This window comes from Salpingoeca rosetta (genome assembly GCF_000188695.1).
Source record: "Salpingoeca rosetta unplaced genomic scaffold supercont1.3, whole genome shotgun sequence".
Lineage (NCBI taxonomy): Eukaryota > Choanoflagellata > Craspedida > Salpingoecidae > Salpingoeca > Salpingoeca rosetta.
This window is the reverse complement of record NW_004754931.1, coordinates 1,682,959-1,702,223: the sequence shown is the minus strand read 5'-3', so window position 1 is coordinate 1,702,223 and position 19,265 is coordinate 1,682,959. Positions and strand designations below refer to the sequence as shown.

At 55.3% G+C, this 19,265-nt stretch overlaps 3 protein-coding genes across 3 annotated transcripts; 1 reads left to right on the top strand and 2 right to left on the bottom strand.

Annotated features, from left to right (window-relative positions):
- Positions 1–147: 147 nt before the first annotated feature.
- Positions 148–9,079, bottom strand: PTSG_01940 (uncharacterized protein; the record flags this gene model as incomplete). Its single annotated transcript, XM_004997865.1, has 21 exons — positions 148–1,090; positions 1,273–1,569; positions 1,705–1,816; positions 2,055–2,448; positions 2,811–3,077; positions 3,292–3,430; positions 3,702–4,233; positions 4,472–4,578; positions 4,868–4,989; positions 5,125–5,175; positions 5,383–5,468; positions 5,904–6,021; positions 6,352–6,425; positions 6,686–6,757; positions 7,162–7,266; positions 7,459–7,515; positions 7,807–7,898; positions 8,124–8,277; positions 8,445–8,569; positions 8,754–8,823; positions 9,056–9,079. 21 exons carry the CDS (start codon positions 9,077–9,079, stop codon positions 354–356), a joined length of 3,735 nt encoding a protein of 1,244 aa, XP_004997922.1. The 3' UTR covers positions 148–353.
- A 277-nt stretch (positions 9,080–9,356) lies between these two features.
- PTSG_01939 (uncharacterized protein) lies at positions 9,357–12,764 on the top strand (the record flags this gene model as incomplete). Its single annotated transcript, XM_004997864.1, has 11 exons — positions 9,357–9,787; positions 10,029–10,128; positions 10,282–10,401; positions 10,533–10,658; positions 10,937–10,984; positions 11,180–11,195; positions 11,412–11,545; positions 11,676–11,855; positions 12,085–12,249; positions 12,382–12,531; positions 12,630–12,764. The coding sequence occupies 11 exons, from the start codon at positions 9,357–9,359 to the stop codon at positions 12,762–12,764; spliced, it is 1,605 nt and encodes a 534-aa protein (XP_004997921.1).
- A 357-nt stretch (positions 12,765–13,121) lies between these two features.
- PTSG_01938 (uncharacterized protein) lies at positions 13,122–19,125 on the bottom strand (the record flags this gene model as incomplete). Its single annotated transcript, XM_004997863.1, has 13 exons — positions 13,122–13,217; positions 13,399–13,508; positions 13,723–13,861; positions 14,044–14,124; positions 14,341–14,416; positions 14,592–14,712; positions 15,022–15,066; positions 15,373–16,741; positions 16,951–17,435; positions 18,073–18,137; positions 18,320–18,387; positions 18,627–18,748; positions 18,960–19,125. The coding sequence occupies 13 exons, from the start codon at positions 19,123–19,125 to the stop codon at positions 13,122–13,124; spliced, it is 2,943 nt and encodes a 980-aa protein (XP_004997920.1).
- Positions 19,126–19,265: the final 140 nt, after the last annotated feature.

Here is a 19,265-nt window from a genome sequence, read left to right as displayed (position 1 = left end):
AACAAAACGATGCCAACAACGCAGGTCCACATGTGGGTGATGGGCGAAGAGAAAGTCAAAAGATCACACCGCTAACGTGGCACACACATTGGCATTGGAAGCAAGGAAGTATAAGCAGGCGAGTCCGTTACGTGTCTGAGTGAATCAATCACACTTTGTCCCCACCCCCACCCCCAACCCAAAAAAAAAAAAAAAATCAGAATCCATTGCACAGGGGTCACACTATCACATGCAATACGCATGAACAAAACAGCAAGTCAAACAGAGCTGTTCCCAGCGAATAATATCGCTTGACACGCAGTTATCATGCATGCCATGCCAACTCCAGTTCGTTCCACGTTCTCCTTTCGGCTTCAAGACAAACCAGAACCAACGAGGTGCAGCCCTCCACCACCGCCGCCGTGACCACGGCCACTCCCGATGTTGCTGCTGCTGCTGCCACTGCGTGTGATGCCCCATTGTCGCCGCACCTGCTCATGTGCAGACACAGGCAACGACGTCGACAACACCGCGTTCGGTCTGCGCGCGCCATTGTTGTAATCGCGTGGGTGTGACCGCCGGCTTGGTCCAGGAGACCTGGAACCATAGCGCTGGCTGTTGTACTGGGTGCGGTGCTGTTGCTGTTGCTGCTGCCGGTGTTTTGCTGGTGGTGCCGCCGACTGCGAGCGGACCGGCCCACGCCGGCGCTCGCGTTCGCTGTATGACGGTGACGACGTGTTTGGCGTTGTGGTTGGACGATGGTGACGATGGTGGTTGAAGCGAGGCTGTGGGCGGTGCTGCACACGCGACACGTGCATGCGAGCAGGCGGTGGGGGCTGCGCGGGCGGAGCAGATGCGATGCGCCGCACAGGGCCATGTTGCATCAGCACAGCGTTGAGCCACGGTGCTGGGGAAATCTCTGGGAAGTGGCTCTGTGCGCCGGCCGCTGAAGATGCAGGAGGGGCGATGCCAGCGGGGCGCGAGCGGCGGCGCTGGAGCTGGTGTGAGCGGGTACGCAGCAGCGCACTCATGGACGATGTTGGCGACGGCAGCGACGATGGCGATGATGGCGACGACGGTGACGAGTACGAGGTCGGACGGCTCGGCCCGCCTGAAAACGGGAGAATGTGTGAATGTATGAATGTATGAGTGTGTGGATATATGAGTGTGTGTATGCATGTGTGTGTATGCATGTGTGTATGCATATGTGGGTGCGCATATGTGTGTTCGTGTGTGTTCGTGTCAGCATGTCGCGGCGACACCATCCGCTAGCCTCCAGCAATGACCACTCACTGAGCACGCTGCGGGAGAGAACAGACGATGGGCGGCGACCAGATGAACTGAGCAGTCGAACCGAACTCGGAGGGCGGGATGCCGACGGCGATGGTACACGTTCAGCGAGGGTAAGCACACGGCGGTGCTGCTGCTGCTGCTGCTGCTGCTGCTGCTGCTGCTGCTGCTGTTGTTGTTGTTGTTGTTGTTGTTGTTGTTGTTGTTGTTGTTGTTGTTGTTGTTGTTGTTGTTGTTGGAAAGCAACAGCAGACGCGTCCCGCTCCTGGTCTTTCTCTTCTTGCACGAGTTGCAGCGTGTCTGACCATTTCCACAGCAAGCAGCCAAGATCACCGCACACCAACCCAGATGTTGTGATATGAGCATGGCGATAGACGCATTTGACAACTATGTTGGCATGTCACAGCAACACAGACGACAGCGTCACAAACAAACCTGCGTGATTAGCGTGTGTGGTGCCGTTTTCGTTGCCAGTATTCGACCACGACAACGACGACAACGACGACGACTTCATCGCCCCCACATGGCTCGAGGTTGGTCTGGAGACCTGATACACAGACAAGACACCGTGATTCGCATGCGCGTGAGTCTTGGTCTGTGCCAGTGCAACTGCGCAGCTGTGCGTGTTGATGTCATCATGCCTTGTGGATGACTGCTTTCATGTTGTGCATGTTTGTGAGCATGTGCTTGTGTGTGTATGTGTGCTTGCATGTTTCTGTGTACGCGTGTGTGTGCATGCACATGGCTGGTATGTTCACAGAGGCATCCCACAGACGAATCCCTACCGGCGGCGTTTCCACAACGGCTGGGCACGGGACAACGACGTCGATGAAGCCATCGCCACCACTACGTGCACGTGCACGTGCATTGCTGGCGCCAGGCGAGTAAGAGGAGGAGGGGCGGACGTGCAGTCCGGTGCGCCCTTCGTTGTCATCTGCTCCAAGCATCAGTGGTCGCAAACGGGATGACTGCTGGCGATTGGGCGATGACGGGGATTTCGTGGCTGCTGCAGTTCTGTGCGCATTGGCACTCCTCGCATCATGGCCTTCGACATCTTGCATGCAGGCGTGCGACAACCCGGTCTTGTCGGCGATGGAGCGAGCGCTGGCAGTGCGAGGCCCTTGGGCCGCTCGATGGCTCCCAGGCCGACTGCCAGACGCAAGCGATGCAGTGGAGGTACTGCCAGTGCCAGAGTAACGGGCGGTTGCAGTGGCGGTGGCGGTGGTGATATGTTGAATGGTGAGTGACGGAATATTGTGTGAGCAAATAGCAACTACGAGACACGACGGCTTCAACACATTCAACCACAGCCAACGAAGCGCGCACCCTGTCAAATTTCGATCAGCAACGTGCACACACACACACATACACACACACACACACAAAACACGCACGCACACCCGCACACACACACACACACACACATTCACGCACACACACATTCACGCACACACACACATTCACGCACACACACACACACATTCACGCACACACACGTACACCGCAAACACACATGCACACAGGTACTTCTGTTGACGTACTGCGACATTGGGCGGTGAAGTGCGCGTGCAATGTCAAACGGATCCTCTCTGGGCAACATGTCGTCATCATCATCGTCATCATCGTCATCATTGTAGTCATCATCAATGTCACTTCCCGACTGGCGGCACCCACCACTTGCTGCGCTGCTCACGCTGTTGCTGCGCTGCCGGTGCAGCTTCTTCCGTCCCGCTGTGATGTCAAACGTGAACATGATGTTGGAGAGCTGTCCCGGTGGAAGAGAGTGATCGGGTGCCGTTGTTGGCCGTCTACAGCAACACAAAGGCAGGGCAGGCACGCGTTGGGAGGGTGAGGGGGGTGGTGCTCGCGGAGAAAAAAACGAGCGGATACAGACACACGTGCGTGAGCGCACTGAGTGGGTATTATGTGAGGATGATGAGCAGAAATATGTAAGGATAGGCGAGAGTAGAAATGAAGCGTAACACGTGCACACGAGTGCGATTGTGTCAAGTTGCAACTCACGATGTCGTTCCAGAAAGCGTCGACGAGAGCATGGACACGCGTGCACCACTGGTGGCCGTTCGCTTCACGTCCGCCGCCTTTACAATGTCGTCCTGGCCCGTGTCGTTGTATTGAATGCACACATAGTCCGCATCGGCATCTGCAGCACCACAGCCAGCGCAGGGCACGAATCGGTTGGCTCAGTGGACATGCGAACCCGGACACAACTACCTGCACGCCATGTACGTGCGAGAGGCGCGCGCACACACACACATACATACACACACACGCACACGTACGCATACACACACGTACGCACACACGTACGTACGCTCGCGCAAGCTTGCTAGCTCGAAGCCATTCACCAAAGCACACACGCAACACAAAGCCTCACAGCCACGCTCATGCAAGCACACACATGTGTATCTTACCAGAAAGGGCGGTGATTACAGTGGCCAACTTTCCCTTCACGCGAACAGTTTCGCCAATATCAAACGCCGGCCGCGTGTATGTCTGTGAGTCATGACCTCGGTCCGCATGACTCGAACGCCGCTGCTGCTGCATATCGCCCCTCGAATACCGAGTCTGTTGCTGCTGCTCATGATGATGATGATGATGATGATAATGAGAGTGATGTGCTGGTGTTGGTGTTGTTGTTGGCGATGGCGATGGCGATGGCGGCTGGTTGTGCACGCGCTGCGGCGATGATGGCGCGCTCGGCCCAGCCGAGGCCACACCTAGCCATTCCTCGCGATGTGACGGAATGCGGTGCGCTCTGTGGTTCTCCTGATCATGCTGCTGTTGTCTTGGGGAAACAGGGTGTGACTGTGATTCCGGTGGCTGCTGGTGGTGTTGTTGCTGCTGTTGCTGTGTGCGGGAGTATTGGTTGGGCTTTGTTTTTGGCGTTGTGGGCACGTACTCAATGCAGTCGCGAAGAAACACAAGCGCAGGGTGCAGCTCAGCCTGTGGGCAGGACAGGATTTACAGATCAATTTGGGGGGGGGGGTGGAGAAACACATGGATAAGGGAACGAAGCGGAAACGTCATCACGAAACATGAACCCAAACGCGCAACAACGTACACAAGCACAAACACCAAACGCACACACTCACGCACACACATGCACACGACAACGTACGCACAACCGCGGACATGGACGCGCACACGAGGCACAGCAGTCCATTGCACACTCTTGCACAACCTCTTGTTCGGTGTTGAAGCTGTCGTGATGTGAGTGAAGAAGGGATCGGGCAGCCTCGATTGCGTCATGACGTGATGGCATTGCTGCAGACAGCAAACCAACCACATCTGATATGTGTGGGGGTGTGTGTGTGCGTTGTGTGTTTGTTTGTTTGTTTCGTTGTTTGTGTGTGTGTGTGTGTGAGAGAGAAGGAAGGGGGCAGTATGTTTGTGAATGAGACAAAGAAGGAGAGAGAGAGTGTGTGTGTGTGTGTGAGTGTGTGTGTAAGTGTGTGTGTGTGTGAGTGTGTGTGTGAGTGTGTGTGTGTGTGTGAGTGTGTCAACCAAAACTTCAATTCCAACGCCCCATGTGAATGTCAGTCACTGTGTGAGAAGCCACGCTCAAAGTCTCAGGTACCGGTTTCACCGTCGAGATCCTCATGCAGCAAGTCCATGAGTTCTTGGGTGCGACAGACCAAACTTGCCAATGCAACGGGAATCATGTTGCCAAAATCAACCACGCGGGTGCGGTGCGACACCCTGGGTGTTGGCGCGTGACAACGGACAGCAGGCAGTTAGTGGCGGGTACTGTTGGACGTCAGGGAGAACAGCACGAATGGCCATACGCACCACAACCACACGCTCACATACACACGGGACCGGTCGCCATTTCACCTTAAACTTGACTTGCGCCGATGCGACTCAATATTTCGCAACGGAAGCGCCCTGAGCGAACACGCACGCACGCACGCACACACACACACACACACACACACACACACACACACACACACACACACACACACACACACACACACACACACACAACGTTCGGCGTGAGCACAAAACATGTGTGTGTGTGTGTGTGTGTGTGTGTGGAGCAGGAGCACATGCATGTGTGTGAGGAAGGTGATGCATGACATTTGAGCTGACCTTGAAGGGCAAAACGTATGACGGAGTTGGAGCTGCGCCGTTTGCTCGAGACAATTCACAAACTGTGTGTTCACTTGAACCCCAAACTGTGCAGCGCATTAAAATCACAGAGCAGGCACAACACCAAGTGGAGCGCGCGCGTGTATGTGTGCGTGCGTGCGTGCGTGTGTGTGTGTGTGTGTGTGTGTGTGTGTGTGTGTGTGTGTGTGTGTGTGTGTGTGTGTGTGTGTGTGTGTGTGTGTGTGTGTGTGTGTGTGAAGGAAACCAACGCATTGCGAGTGAGAAGGAGATGTGCTTTTTAAAATGAGCACGCATACATGAATGCACATGCGCACGTGACTTGAGCGTGCGTCTACCACGTCCACAGCCAACACTCACAACCAACACTCACAACCAACGTCCACAACCAACGTCCACAGCCAACACTCACAAACGAACAAGCAAACCAATCACCCAACCAGGCAGCCGCGTGCGACATGGAAGCGTGTGTGCAACAAAACTGCGGTGTTATAAAATCGCACCGTGCGTAGGGCAGCGCAGGTGTGCTTCTCCATGAGCTTGCATGCAGCCGTGAAGATGCAGTTGATAAAGCAGCGAACACGCGGGGGCGCGAAGAAGACGGCCATCACGGGAATGCCACTGCGGTGACCGCGAGCAAGTACAGCAACGCGAATCACGGATGCCGGTGTTGCGGCGGGGTGTGTGTGTGTGTGTGTGTGTGTGTGTGTGTGTGTGTGTGTGTGTGTGTGTGTGTGTGTGTGTGTGTGTGTGTGTGTGTGTGTGTGTGGTTGGAGGTGTATAGTGGGTGTAAGTGGTGGCTGTGAGTGAATTTGGGCGTGGGACATACACGCAACGGGGATTGAACACGCCACCAATTTGATGTGTCCTCGCTCATGGCGTGGCCGTTGCCAGTGATGTGCATCCACAACACACCAACACATGTGTGCTGTGATGCTACGGAGCTCGCACCTGATTGTCTCCAGTCCAGCGCGCTTGAGAACGGCGTGCACGAGACTTGCTGGTAACGCGTAGTCAAATGTGCCCTAATGATGATGATGATGATGATGATGATGATGATGATGATGATGATGATGATGATGATGATGATCGGGTGGAAGAGTGGTGAGCGAGCTGTGCGATAGCGTTTCAGGTACGTCAGTGAAGCCGGGGGCATACGCGTGATACAACGTGTTATGCAAGAGAACGACAATGAAAGTGACACACAGAAGCGCGACTGTGAGCTGTCCCGCACAGAAAGGGACACACGGCACGCAAACACACGTGCACACACACACACACATACCACGAGGATTAACGTAAGGAGGATGAGGTGATCGTACGGGCAGTCATCAAGCAACCGCTGCACCACAAAGCTCTGATGGGGGCGTGTTGGTGGAGGCATACAAAACCGGATGTGAGCGAAGAGATGTGGTGAATGGCTGCTGTTGTTTGTTGCTTGCATTGCAGTCATCCACAACAATTAGGGCATCACAATCACACCTCATGCACACGTAGGACCGCAGCTTCCTGCTGCTGCTGGTAGTGTTGTTGTTGTTGTTGTTGTTGTTGTTGTTGTTGTTGTTGTTGTTGTTGTTGTTGTTGTTGTTGTTGTTGTTGTTGTTGTTGTTGTTGTTGTTGTTGTTGTTGTTGCTGTTGTTTTTCTTCTTTTGCTTCTTCTTCTTTTGCTTCTTCTTCTTCTTCATCTTGTTGGTCTGCGCTGCTCGGTGCGGGACTGTGCTCCGTCTCTGCCTCGCCAGCGTCTGCCGGTGTGCCCATCACCACCATCATGTCATGCAGGTCCTCAGCCATCAGCCGCAGCCGCCGCTGGTCAATATCACGTGTGTGGAAACCGCTCACAGGCAGCTGCCCAAGCAGGTGCACTGCCTACAGGCCAAGGGGAAGGACAGGGACATTGCACGTGTGTCTGGATTAGTTGGAAAGAGAAATGTACAAGGTACGCTGTATACAACAACAGCCATGCCTATACGCATGCACATGCACTTGCAAACACCCAGTGCACCCTTGACCGTGCACAGCAAACACGATCCACGTGAAAATGACATTTTTTCTGTCAACCTTTGCGCCCTGGAGTCGCTGTCGCCGCTGCTGCAGTGCTGTTGTCGGTGTCGGCACCTGAAATGCGTTTGAGACGCAACACCAACATGTTGAAACGCAGCAACAGCACACACATAAGCTTTCATAGGTCGTCGCAGTGTCACACTTGGCATTTGCCTTCCTTACACGAGAGGAAGTGCGCCATGCCATGACGCCTTCACTGCAACCATCTCTGGTCATCACTGACACACACACACACGAAAATAGGAGCGCGTACACACACACGCACGCACGCACACACACACACATACACACACGCGCGCACACATACACACACACACATACACACATGCAAGCACGAGCACATACGCGATGGAGTGCGCGCTGGCGGTCGACGGAAGTAATGAGGCGTCCGTCAAGCATCCACAGATGCGGCAGAAACGCGGCCACGCGCTCCCGGTCTGCAACAAGGCAGCGGCGGCGATGACGGGTGCAGGAATGAGGATGAGGTGGAGGTCATGGGAACATAAAACGGCAATCCAAGAGAGGGAGAGAGAGAGTGTGTGTGTTTGTGTGTGTGTGTGTGTGTGTGTTGCAGGAGCGTCGCTGAGCTGTTTTGAACGCAAACAACGAGTGTGTGCGTGTGTGCGTGCATGGAGGCATAGTGCTTTTGCCAAACAACTTACAGAGGGGATCGCTTTCCACGGGGTTGCCATAGAACATGGCAGACATGATCTGCACATCATGCAGCTTTGCCAGGCTATCAAACGTCAACTGGTTGCCGGGCAGCACCACATATCCCAAGCACCCGTACGCAGCGAGCCCGTCCACATCTTGCAGCTGGCACGATCGATTCGTTGAAGCGAGGAATTCGGGGTGTGGGATTGCAAGCATGTGAGGCTTTGCGCATGTCACACAACACATCCCGAACAGCAGGTCTGACACACGCACACGCACACACACACACGCACACACACATACACACACACACGCACGCACGCACGTACTTGGTTGTTGCTAAGGTCAATGTACCACAGGTTTGCACAGGGGAGGGAGGGCACGTGTCGGATGAGGTTGTCGCGGAGAATGAGGCGCTCCAGATCAGGGTAAGCGGCCAGCTTGTCAATGGTACCTATGCCACCGAACGCAGGAGAGCGAGTGTTGGTGAGCAGCGTGTCACATGTGACATGGCAGCGAACAATTAGCAATGTGGTACCCTTCACATCACATCACATCACATCACATCACATCACATGCCACATCACATCACATCACACCCTTCAGCCACACGCGATGCCAGGAGCACATGAGCTGACCCAAGTTCTTGTGGGGGCAGAAGATGTCCTTCTTTCTCCCGCCTCGCGTTCGCTCGCCCTCAGCGAGGATCTGGCACATACACGATACATGAGCCGTGAATCAGCAACACGAAGCCAAAGGGACACACACGCACACGCACAAACGCACACACACACACACAAAGTACGAGCCTGTTCACACACACACACATAAAGTACGTGCACACACACACACACACACACACACACACACACACACACACACACACACACACACACACACACACACACACACACACACACACACACACACACAGGCTCACCTTCCGCGACATGCGCACGCTCATGGCGACGAAGGTGCTTGTGTTCTCTTGTGCGTCGCCTGGGTGTGCCTCAGCCCTTCACAGCAGCTGTTTGCTTGCATGCCCTGCACCACACAACACCACACGACACCACACACACACACACACACACACGCACACACGATCCCCAACACCACTGCAATCAAGGTCTCCTCTTGTTGTTTCCTTCTGCTCTTCTCTCTTTTGTTTTTTCCTCGCGATTGACAACAAACGAATTGGAAGGACTGTGTAGCACACACGCCCGTTGCGCGCACGCTTTGGCATGGCTCACGTCTCGCTGCTGCTTGTTGCCGGTGGTGGGGGTGACAATTGGCAGGAAGGAGACGGTGTTGGAGGGTATGATGTGCAGTGCAGGGAGTGCATGATGCCGGCGATGCAGCTGAGCGCGGAACAGGGCGGAGAAGGGGAAGAAGAAGAACAAGGCAGAGAGAAGGAGAAGGAGAGCGTTGCGGATGAACAAGAGGACGAAGTGTCGCCTGCGAAACCACATGTGACCATCACGCCCATACTGGGCTGCAGACACGGGCCGGCGTCAATTGCAGGGCACGTCATGCTTGCAGATCACACCAGGGTCGCTGCTGCCAGCAGCAGCGGTGGCATTGCCTCTCAGGCCGAAGAGGCACATGCAGTTTCAGACCGCCGCTTACACCGACAGCACGTCCTCTTACTGGGCTGTCCACCAAACCAACCTCCGTGAGTGAGTGAGAGTGTGAGTGAGTGTGTGAGTGAGTGAGTGAGTGAGTGAGTGTGTGTGTGTGTGTGTGTGTGTGTGTGTTGGGGGGTTCTGCTGTGTCTACGCTTGCATGGATGCAGGGACAGATGCACATGTACTCGTGCTGCTGTGCTGTTGTGCTGTTGCATTTTGTGTTTGCCTTCCCACACTCAACCTCACCAGTCATCATGCGAACCATCCCCTGCATCCACACGTTCTTAGGGAGAAGTACCTTCAGTTCCTGGGCCCAATTGAGTGTCAACTCCACTCTGTGACCTTGCTTCAGTTCAGCAACGCACCAACACAGTCCCCAAACGCAGTGGTGAGCCAACCAGTTGTATTCGCGTGGCGTTGTCTTGCGAACATTCACTCAGTCATGTTTGCACACACTCACGCGTGCATGCGTCTCCTTCCCTTCACGCAACCGTTTGCTGACATTGCCAATCCTGGACTATTACCCCCCCCCCCTCTGCAGATCATCCTCAGTCTTGACGGTGCTGCTGCGTGCAAGGACATCTGTGACACTTACACGGGCCAGAGTTTCCCCGGCGCTGATGCCCGCTACGTCTGCCTCTGCTTGCCAATGATCAACTGCGTGAGTCTCGCAGCGAATGTGTGTGTGTCTGTGTTTGTGTGTGTCTGTGTGTGTGTGTGTCATGTACAACTAGGGTTATCCCAACCAGCACTTTGCTCATCGCTGTACGGTGATGTGCTTGTCGTTTCCAGATGCTCGTGCGCGATGTGGATGTTCCTGTGATTGCGCGAGAGAGCAGTTTGCGGGCTGTCCTCCCCGGTGCCCTCCCCTGCTTGCTCCTCCTCGACGAACCCGTGGCACACATCGTCCCAACCATGGTGTGTGTGTGTGTGTGTGTGTGTGTGTGTGTGTGTGTGTGTGTGTGTGCGTGTGTCTGTGTGTATGTATGTGTGTGTGCGCGTGTGTGTGTGTGTGTGTGTGTGTGTGTGTGTGTGTGTGTGTGTGTGTGTGTGTGTGTGTGTGTGTGTGCGTGCTGCGTTTTTAGCTTGAGCACCCAGATGTACTGCTCCCAAACGCTCAACACCTTCCCGTTCTCCTTCTTTCCACCACACACGCGCTACGCACTTGACCTACATGGCCGTTTGCATCACGCCAGTACCGCGAGAGAAGAGACGCAGCGCTCGGTGACGGCACTGCCAGCCCGGTCGCATGCATTGATCCAGCCGCTTCAACCATGTGTGTGTGTGTGTGTGTGTGTGTGTGTGTGTGTGTGTGTGCATTGCACCGGGTTTGTCGCGTATATTGGACGCAGATGTTCGCATACAACCACACATGCACACACACGCTGTAGTCTCACATCAGCAACTGCCTTGTTCTGAACGCGCGTGTTACATGGCAGCTCACCCGTGTGCGAGGTGTGCAAGGAAGGCCAAGGCGTGTGCATGTGCTTGCTGTGCGGTCGCTATTTCTGCGGTCGAACCAAAAACGCGCACACCGTCACCCACTTCAAACACACCGACGCACTGCATCGATTCGCGTTGGAGGTGGGTGAAGACGGAGACGAAGAAAGCACAAGCGCCCACTTGTCATCGCGCCAGCCTATCACTTGCATCCTTGATCTGTTGCCTCAGCCCTCAACGGCTGCCTGTCGCTGCACTCCTTCCATTGCACACCACCGCAACAGCTCGAAAACGGGCGAATCTGGGACTTTAGTGGTGATCGCTACGTGCACTACTTGCCAGGCGGTGGTGGCACGTCCGGCAGTGTGTGTGTGTGTGTGTGTGTGTGTGTGTGTGTGTGTGTGTATGTGTGTGTGTGTGTGTGTGTGTGTGTGTGTGTTGTCGGGAGGAAACGATCATGCCTTGTTTGCACGGTGTATCATTTCACGCTCTCAGCTGCCCCACAACCGTATCGGGCCCCTGCTGGCGCGTATTCAGTGCGAGGCGGTGCAGGACAAGCAGAAGCAAGAGGCACTGCTTGATGATTACGTGTCGCTGCTCTCTGTCCAGCTCTCAACGCAACGCGAGTTCTACATTGGCCGCATCGATCGTCTTCACAGGCACCTCGACACCGGCGTACGTGGTCACCACTGCACACGCCATTCTGTCCCGAGCACACGCATTCAACACGCGCACTCCTGAGAATGAGAATGCGCCTTTGTTCTTGATTTGATTGATCACTCGCACACTCCCACGCACATTCACTCACACACACTGCCAAACACACTCCCACGCACACTCCCGCTTTTTTTCTCCCACCCACGCTCCCACACACGCTCCCACACACGCTCCCACACAATTACAGTCGCGCGAGCTTCAGCAGGACATTTCGCAGATGAACGCCATGATCGCGTCTGTGTCGTCGCAACTGCAAGCGCTGCAGCACCAGGAAAAGAACATGGAGGCAGAAGTGGATGCCCTCACGGAGACATTTGGCCAAGAAATGAGCAAACTCACTGCCCTCAAGAAGGTGCGCGCATGTTTGGTGTGTGTGTGTGTTTGTCTGTGTCTGTGTGTTTGTTTGTCTGTGTGTGTCTGTGTGCATTTGTGTGCATTGGACCTGACTCATGCACGCATTGGGCGATTGCTTGAATGTCCCTAGGAGCGCCAGCAATTGCAGGCTGAGCGAGAGGCAGCCGGTGCGCGCGTGTCGCAGGAACGCACCTCCACCAACGTCAGCATTGCGCAACTAAAACGTGATATTGAAGCAACAAAGGCAGAAATCTCAGACTTGCAAATGCACCTTCGTCAAGTAAGTGTGTGTGTGTGTGGGGGGGGGGCTTTGGTTTGCAATTACCCAAGCACGGGTCTGATTCATTGCTGCCTGCCTCCACTTCTCCTCCACTGCAGTCGAAAGCGTTTGCGCAGACGGGCGTGGATGGCTCTGCCTCCGCACTGCTCATCACCCAGGAGCAACGCAGGTCGTCTTCGTCGTCTTCATCCTCATCGTCGTCGTCAAAATCACGGCACAGGCGACGGCGGTAATGGACACATGCACACATCCGCACGTGCGTGAGTTCGTTTTGTCTGCGCGATTGTGATCACGACCATTGGCTCTTCGCTGTGGGCTGGACATTAAAAATTGCAATGTCGGTTTATGGATTCGTCGATACAGTTCCATTAGCAAGAGGGAAGCACATGAACTTTTCGCCAAACCAGCGCGCGGCAGTAAAATAGACACAGAGATGCAACAAAGAGAGTGTGTGCGTGTGTGTGTGTGTGTGTGTGTGTGTGTGTGTGTGTGTGTGTGTGTGTGTGTGTGTGTGTGTGTGTGTGTGTGTGTGTGTGTGTGCAATGTGTGCGGATGTGTGTGCATGCGCGCAATTTACGCGTGCAACACAGTCACCTGAGCAGACGCCTGAAGAATGGAACAGACACTTCGACCAAACTCTCCACCATGATCCCAAGGGCATCCGCGTAGAACGTGTATTCCTTGTTCTGCACATTGGACAATGAAACCAGCATGACGGTGAATACCAAGCTGACACACACACACACACACATACTTGTGCGCGCACAACGCCATGACATCAAGCAGCGTGCCGTTTGCACACGCACACACGCACACGCACACGACACACACGCACAGGCACACGACACACACGCAAGCACTTCGTACGTCGCGGTTAAAGACGCGGCAGTTGATCGAGATGCGAGCGACATCCAGCAGAAATGGGCTCCAACGCGTGTACTTGCGGCCCCGCAGCTTCTTGTCAATCGTCTCAAAGTCTGCATGTGTGTGTGCGTGTGTCAGAGGTTGTGCGTGCATGTGTGAGGGACAGGTGATGCAGGCCAAGAACCGGTTGCACCAAACGCACTCGCCAACAAAGCCACTTCTGCTTCCATCCTCCCACGCACATCGTGAGCACACTGCCAGCGCGCCCAAAGCGTCAACATAAACATAGACATATACTCACACACCCACACACGTGCACGCGCACACCAGCGTACACACCCATGGGTTCCTTGATTAATTGTAGATACGCGACGCGGGCATCTGGGGCCAGCAGCGACACGACCGGTGGTCCAAACACTTCCAGCAGAGACACCTGCCTCGTGCTTTCATGCTTCACCTTCCTCTCCTGCACACAAAGCACGCACGTGTGTGCACTCGAGCGATGAGCAAACGGCACATCACTCAAAGATACATCAACAACACCAAAGCCAAACTTTGGCTGGATCAACCAAGAACGCCACCACTACCACCACAACCACCACCACAACCACAACTGCCACAACTACCACCAACACCACCACCACAAACCTTCATCTTGGTCATGGCAATGCGCAGCCACTCGTAGTCAATCGGTATTTGTGCATCACATTTGTCGCAGAAAAACGCCGGCTGCGTGTTGCATCGTGCAGCGGCGAGTTGCACATCCAGAATGCACAAAGGTGAGGGGTTCGCGGTTCACTGGCAGCAATACACAGCTGCTCCGCGCAGCATAACACTTACATCACAGTCTCCCACGCACGCAAAAAGCACACACACACACATGCCCTCAAGCATCGAATGTACACAAACACCAACACCTCACACGCCCAGTGAACAGCTACTGACCATATTGGCAAAGAACACGCCAACGCTGCAGTCTGTGTGGTACCACTTATCGCACAAGGAGCACGCAATGTAGTTTCTGTTGTGAAGCATGCATGCGCAGTGAAGCAAGTCAATGGCGTATTGGCGCAATGTGAGGAAACAGCACGCGCTGCACGTGATGTGGTAGATGGTGTTCGCCACAAGGGCTGGTGGGCCAGTGCATGTTGAAAATGCATGCACGGCCTGCGTATGTCCCGCAAGCGAGTACACACCCTGCTTCGGAGTAGCGAGCGGCCTCGCCAAGCTTGCACGCGTCGCTGCAGTACGGCGGCCCCGTCCCCGGCAGCGACGGCTGCTGCTCGCGCTCGTACAGCAGGCGGGCACCCTCGTTCACTGCACAACGCGTGTGCACGTGTGTGAGCAAGCATGCGTGGGGGGGGGGGTGAGGAACGTGCTGGAGTAAGTGGAGGACAGAGAACGAAAAAGAGAGAGAGGGGGGGAGGGAGAGAGAGAGAGAGAGAGAGAGAGAGAGAGAGACAGACAGACAGACAGACAGAGAGAGACAGACAGACAGAGAGAGAGAGAGAGACAGAGAGAGAGAGAGAGAGAGAGAGACACAGAGAGAGAGAGAGGCACAGAGAGAGAGAGACACACAGAGAGAGAGAGAGAGAAATAAAGGTCACGTTACACACACACACACACCAATCATCTGGGGCGACATTGGCTTCAGCTTCTTGTTCAGCTCAGCTGCGGAAAGCAAACAACAAAATGACATCCACACAACCCCCATCATTCATCAGTGTGTGCGCTTATCACGGAGACACATGCAATCCCACATGAAATCCACACGCATGCACGTACATGTACACATGCACCTGCTAGCTCATGCACGACGAGCTTGTTTGAAGCTCAAATCAGTTCGCCAACCCATCTGACACACATACCCAAACATACACACACTCACCCACCCACACACACACACACTCACCCACTCACACACACATCAACACACATATCAACACACTACACAGGTACACGCGTACACATGCGTACCGAAGACGGAGCGTGCGTGCGCGTGGCGGGGCGCCTTGGGCGTGGACCCTGCAGATGCGCTTGTGCTCCCCCTTGTGCTGCCTCGGTCTCGTGCCGCCTTCCTCTGCTTGCCCTCCGATGCGCGGGGTGCAGCTGCGTCTGCTGTCTTGCTTCGCTTTGCTGGCGACGCCACGGCCTTTCCGTGCGCCACTCCCTGCTTGCTCTCGCGCCGGCTCTTGCTGCTGCGATCAGGGACCAAAGCAGACGCCTTGACATGTGGCTTTGGCTTTGGCGACGGCGACGGCTTGGGAGCAGGCGCCTTTTTCTTCGACTTCTCTTTGGCTGCTGCTGATGACGACGCTGGTACTACGGGTTGCGGGGTGAGGGTGGGCTGAGCTGGTGTCAGCATTGGCAACGCCGACCCCTCCCTCTTCTTTCCTTTCTCCACCTTCTTCTCCTCCTTGACCTTCGTGGCATCCTTCGCCTCCTTCGCCTTGTCCTTCCTCTCTTGCTTCTTCGCTTCAGTCACGCTTGCTGCTGGCTTCTCCCCACCCACGGCCTTCCCGCCAAATTTGATGCTCAGCTTGAGCTTCTGCGGCGCCGCTGCTGCTGCCGTTGCTGTTGTCTTTGTCTCCTTTGTCTTCGCAGGGGCAGACAAAGGCACAGCGGGTGTCACTGCCTCCTCCTTTGTGCGGGCTGGCGACGCTGCGGATGGTCGCTGCTGCGGCAATTTGGCTGTTGGCCGCGCAACACCACTGCCTGCTGCTGGCGTGGCGGGGCTCGCACGTGCCCGCGGCGGTGATTCGGACGCCGCTCCGGGGGCAGACGCCGAGGTCGACGACGATGACGGTGCTGGTGCGGTGCTGGCGGCTGCATGTGACAGCGCGGCAGGGGATGCTGTCTTTGCTCGCTTCGTTGGTCGCTCCCCGTCGCCTGACGCCCTCCGCGCTGCTGGAGACGCCTTTGGCTGCGATGACGGTGACGGTGCGGCAGCAAGCTTCATCTTGAGCGGAGCTCGCGACTCCGCAGCCTTGACAGGTTTGGCCGTGGGGGTGGCTGCTTTCGATGCTGTTTTCGATGCTGTTGTGGCTGCTGTGGCGCTGGCCGCACCCCTGTCTTTGCCTTTGCTTTGGCTGGTTGATGCTGGCGGCACAGCGGCTGGCGACTTTGTGCGGCTCTTGTCTGCAGGCGTCGGGGTGGCGGTTTTGCTTGCGCGCGTTGAGGAGCGGCCAGGTTTGCTCGTCTTCGTCTTGGACGGCTTGTGGTGCGGCGCGGGCTCCGTGGCGCGTGTGGGGCGTGGCGGCGAGAGCGGGACGGGTACAAACTCGGCAGGTGCATCGTACGCCGGGTTGTCTTCGATTGTCGGCGGCAGCGCAACGCCGTCCTCAATCTGAACCAAGGAGGTTACGTGTTGTGGTGTGTTGTGTTGTGTTGTGTTGTGTTGTGTTGTGTTGTGTTGTGTTGTGTTGTGTTGTGTGCAGGGGAAAGGTGAGAAGAGGGAGGGGCATGCGATTGTGTGAGGTGATGCCAGCGAGAGATGCGAAACAAGGCTTGCAGGACACACAGGTAGCTGTCAGGTACACGACTGGTGGTTGATACCTTGACGCCCTCGTCTTCGAGCGACCGAAAGAAGTCATCAAATTCGTCAGACGGCTTCGTTGTGGCTGTTGTACTTGTGGTGGTGGCTGCGGTGGTTGCAGCCGCCGGCTCCTGCGCTTCATGTGCGGCCGGTCGTGTTGTTGCTTCTTCTTCTTCTCCTTCTCCTTCTTGTTCTCCTCCTCCTCCTCCTCCTCCTCCTCCTCCTCTTCCTCCTCCCGCCGTCACTGCTGCTGCTGCATGCTGTGGTTGGCGCTTCCCGCCCTCTGTTGCCTCTGCTGTTGGTATTCTGTGCTCCTCCCTCACGTCCATCTGTGTTGCTGCTGATGGTGGCGGGGATGCACGCTGCACTGCTGCTGCTGTTTTGTCTGCCTCTGCTGTTGCCGTCTTTTCTTTGTCTGATTCCTCACCCGCTGCTGAGGGTTCGGGCGATTTGGAGGACTTTGCGCTGTCTGTTGTGTGTGGGAGCGGCGGCAGGTGGGCTGGTGCTGCGCCATGATATTGGGGGAGGTCACATGTCATGTGCGAAAAGGCGTGAAGTTTGGGGTGTGAGAGACGAACACCTTGACTGGGCAGAGCGTACACGAACTGCATGAATGGGCCTATGTGTGTGGATGCGTGGGGCGAGAGAGAGAGAGAGAGAAAGAAAGACAGAGAGAGAGAGAGAGAAAGAGAAAGAGAGAGGAGGGAGGGAGGGGCGAGACAGGGCAAGATAGAGACAGGGAGAGAGAGAGAGAGAAAGAAAGAAAGAGAGAGAGAGAGAGAAAGAGAAAGAGAGAGGATGGAGGGAGGGGCGAGAGAGAGAGAGAGAGCGAGGTAGACAGGCAGACAGACAGATAGGCAGACAGGGGGGAGAGGAGAGATAGACGGACAGACAAAGAGGGAGCCACACACACACACACACACACACACACACACACACACACACACACACACACACACACACACACACACACACACACACACACACACACACACACACACACACACACACACACACACACACACACGCCCACACACGACACATACACAGACAGATCTCGTGTGGGTTGTGCGAACGACAAGGACAGTGGCAGGGGTTTGCACTGATGCCAGCACAGAACACATGTTGGTGCTTGTTCATACGTGGTGTGTTGCGGAGTTGGGGAGTTGGTGTTGTCGAGACTAAAGCAGACGGAGGTGTTGTTATTCTGGAATCATGCGTGTGTGCACGTGCGTTTGATGGAGGGGAAGAGGAGTGAGGTACAGGCACCAGAGCGCACGACCGTTGCACAAAGACGCCATTCCCCTGCACAAAGGCATCAAAGCACCAAAAACACACAAACAAAAATGTATCCAACACACACGCGCGTCCACACATTGAGTGTCTGACCTTGTGTGGGGATTAGGTTTTGGCATGTGCAGGAAGACGCGCTCATTGGGTTGCGGGAAGTTCCTGAGCTTGACGCGCATGTTCAAGGAGGACCACATGATGGGTGATTGGATCGTCATCAGTCGGGGAGGAGGAACATGAAACCGGGTGCGTGTTTTGTGATGTGCGCTTGCGAGTGGTGTGTGCATGCGCGTGTGTGCGTGTGTGTGCATGCGTGTGTATGTGCATGTATGTATGTGTGTATGTAGAATGGGGTTTTACATGTGCATGTGGAGCGCCATCAAGCGCGCAGGTGCGAAGAACTTACCGCCTCCTTCCCTGTTTTAGTTCTTCGAACTTCGAGGAGGAACCAATTAAGGCTGGTTGGATTAACGTTGACACTCTCCATGGCCGCATCGACATCGTCCGCGTTGATTTCATGTCTCCCCTCTGCAACCGAGCGCGCGAGACAAGCGTTGTGGGTGGGAGACGAGGTGCATGCACGTACGTGCGTGTGCGTTAGAATGGACACGATCAACGGCCCCTTTTGGAAAAGCGACTGCAAACTCCCACATACACACAGGTGGACACAGACACACACACACACATATACACGCATACACACACACACAAATCCACAAACACACACGCACACACGCACCTTCGTTGGCGTTTCCGAGGGCGTTGATGGCCATTTGTCGGATAAAGGCCTGGGCAACTGATGCCAGTTGCTCTGTGGCGTTCTGCTCGGCATGTTTGAAGCCCGCCTTCTTCGCAATGGCTGTCACCGCAGCCCGCGTCGCCTTGTGGTACACCTGCTCGTCCATCCGGGCACCACCAACCAATATGACAGCAAGTGCGACGAGCGAGGGGGAGAAAATGCATGGATTGGGCGAGCCGCTCTTGGTGATATTTTGCGAATAATTTTGCATACTTATCTCCAAAGAATTGTGGTGTCGCAGCAGCC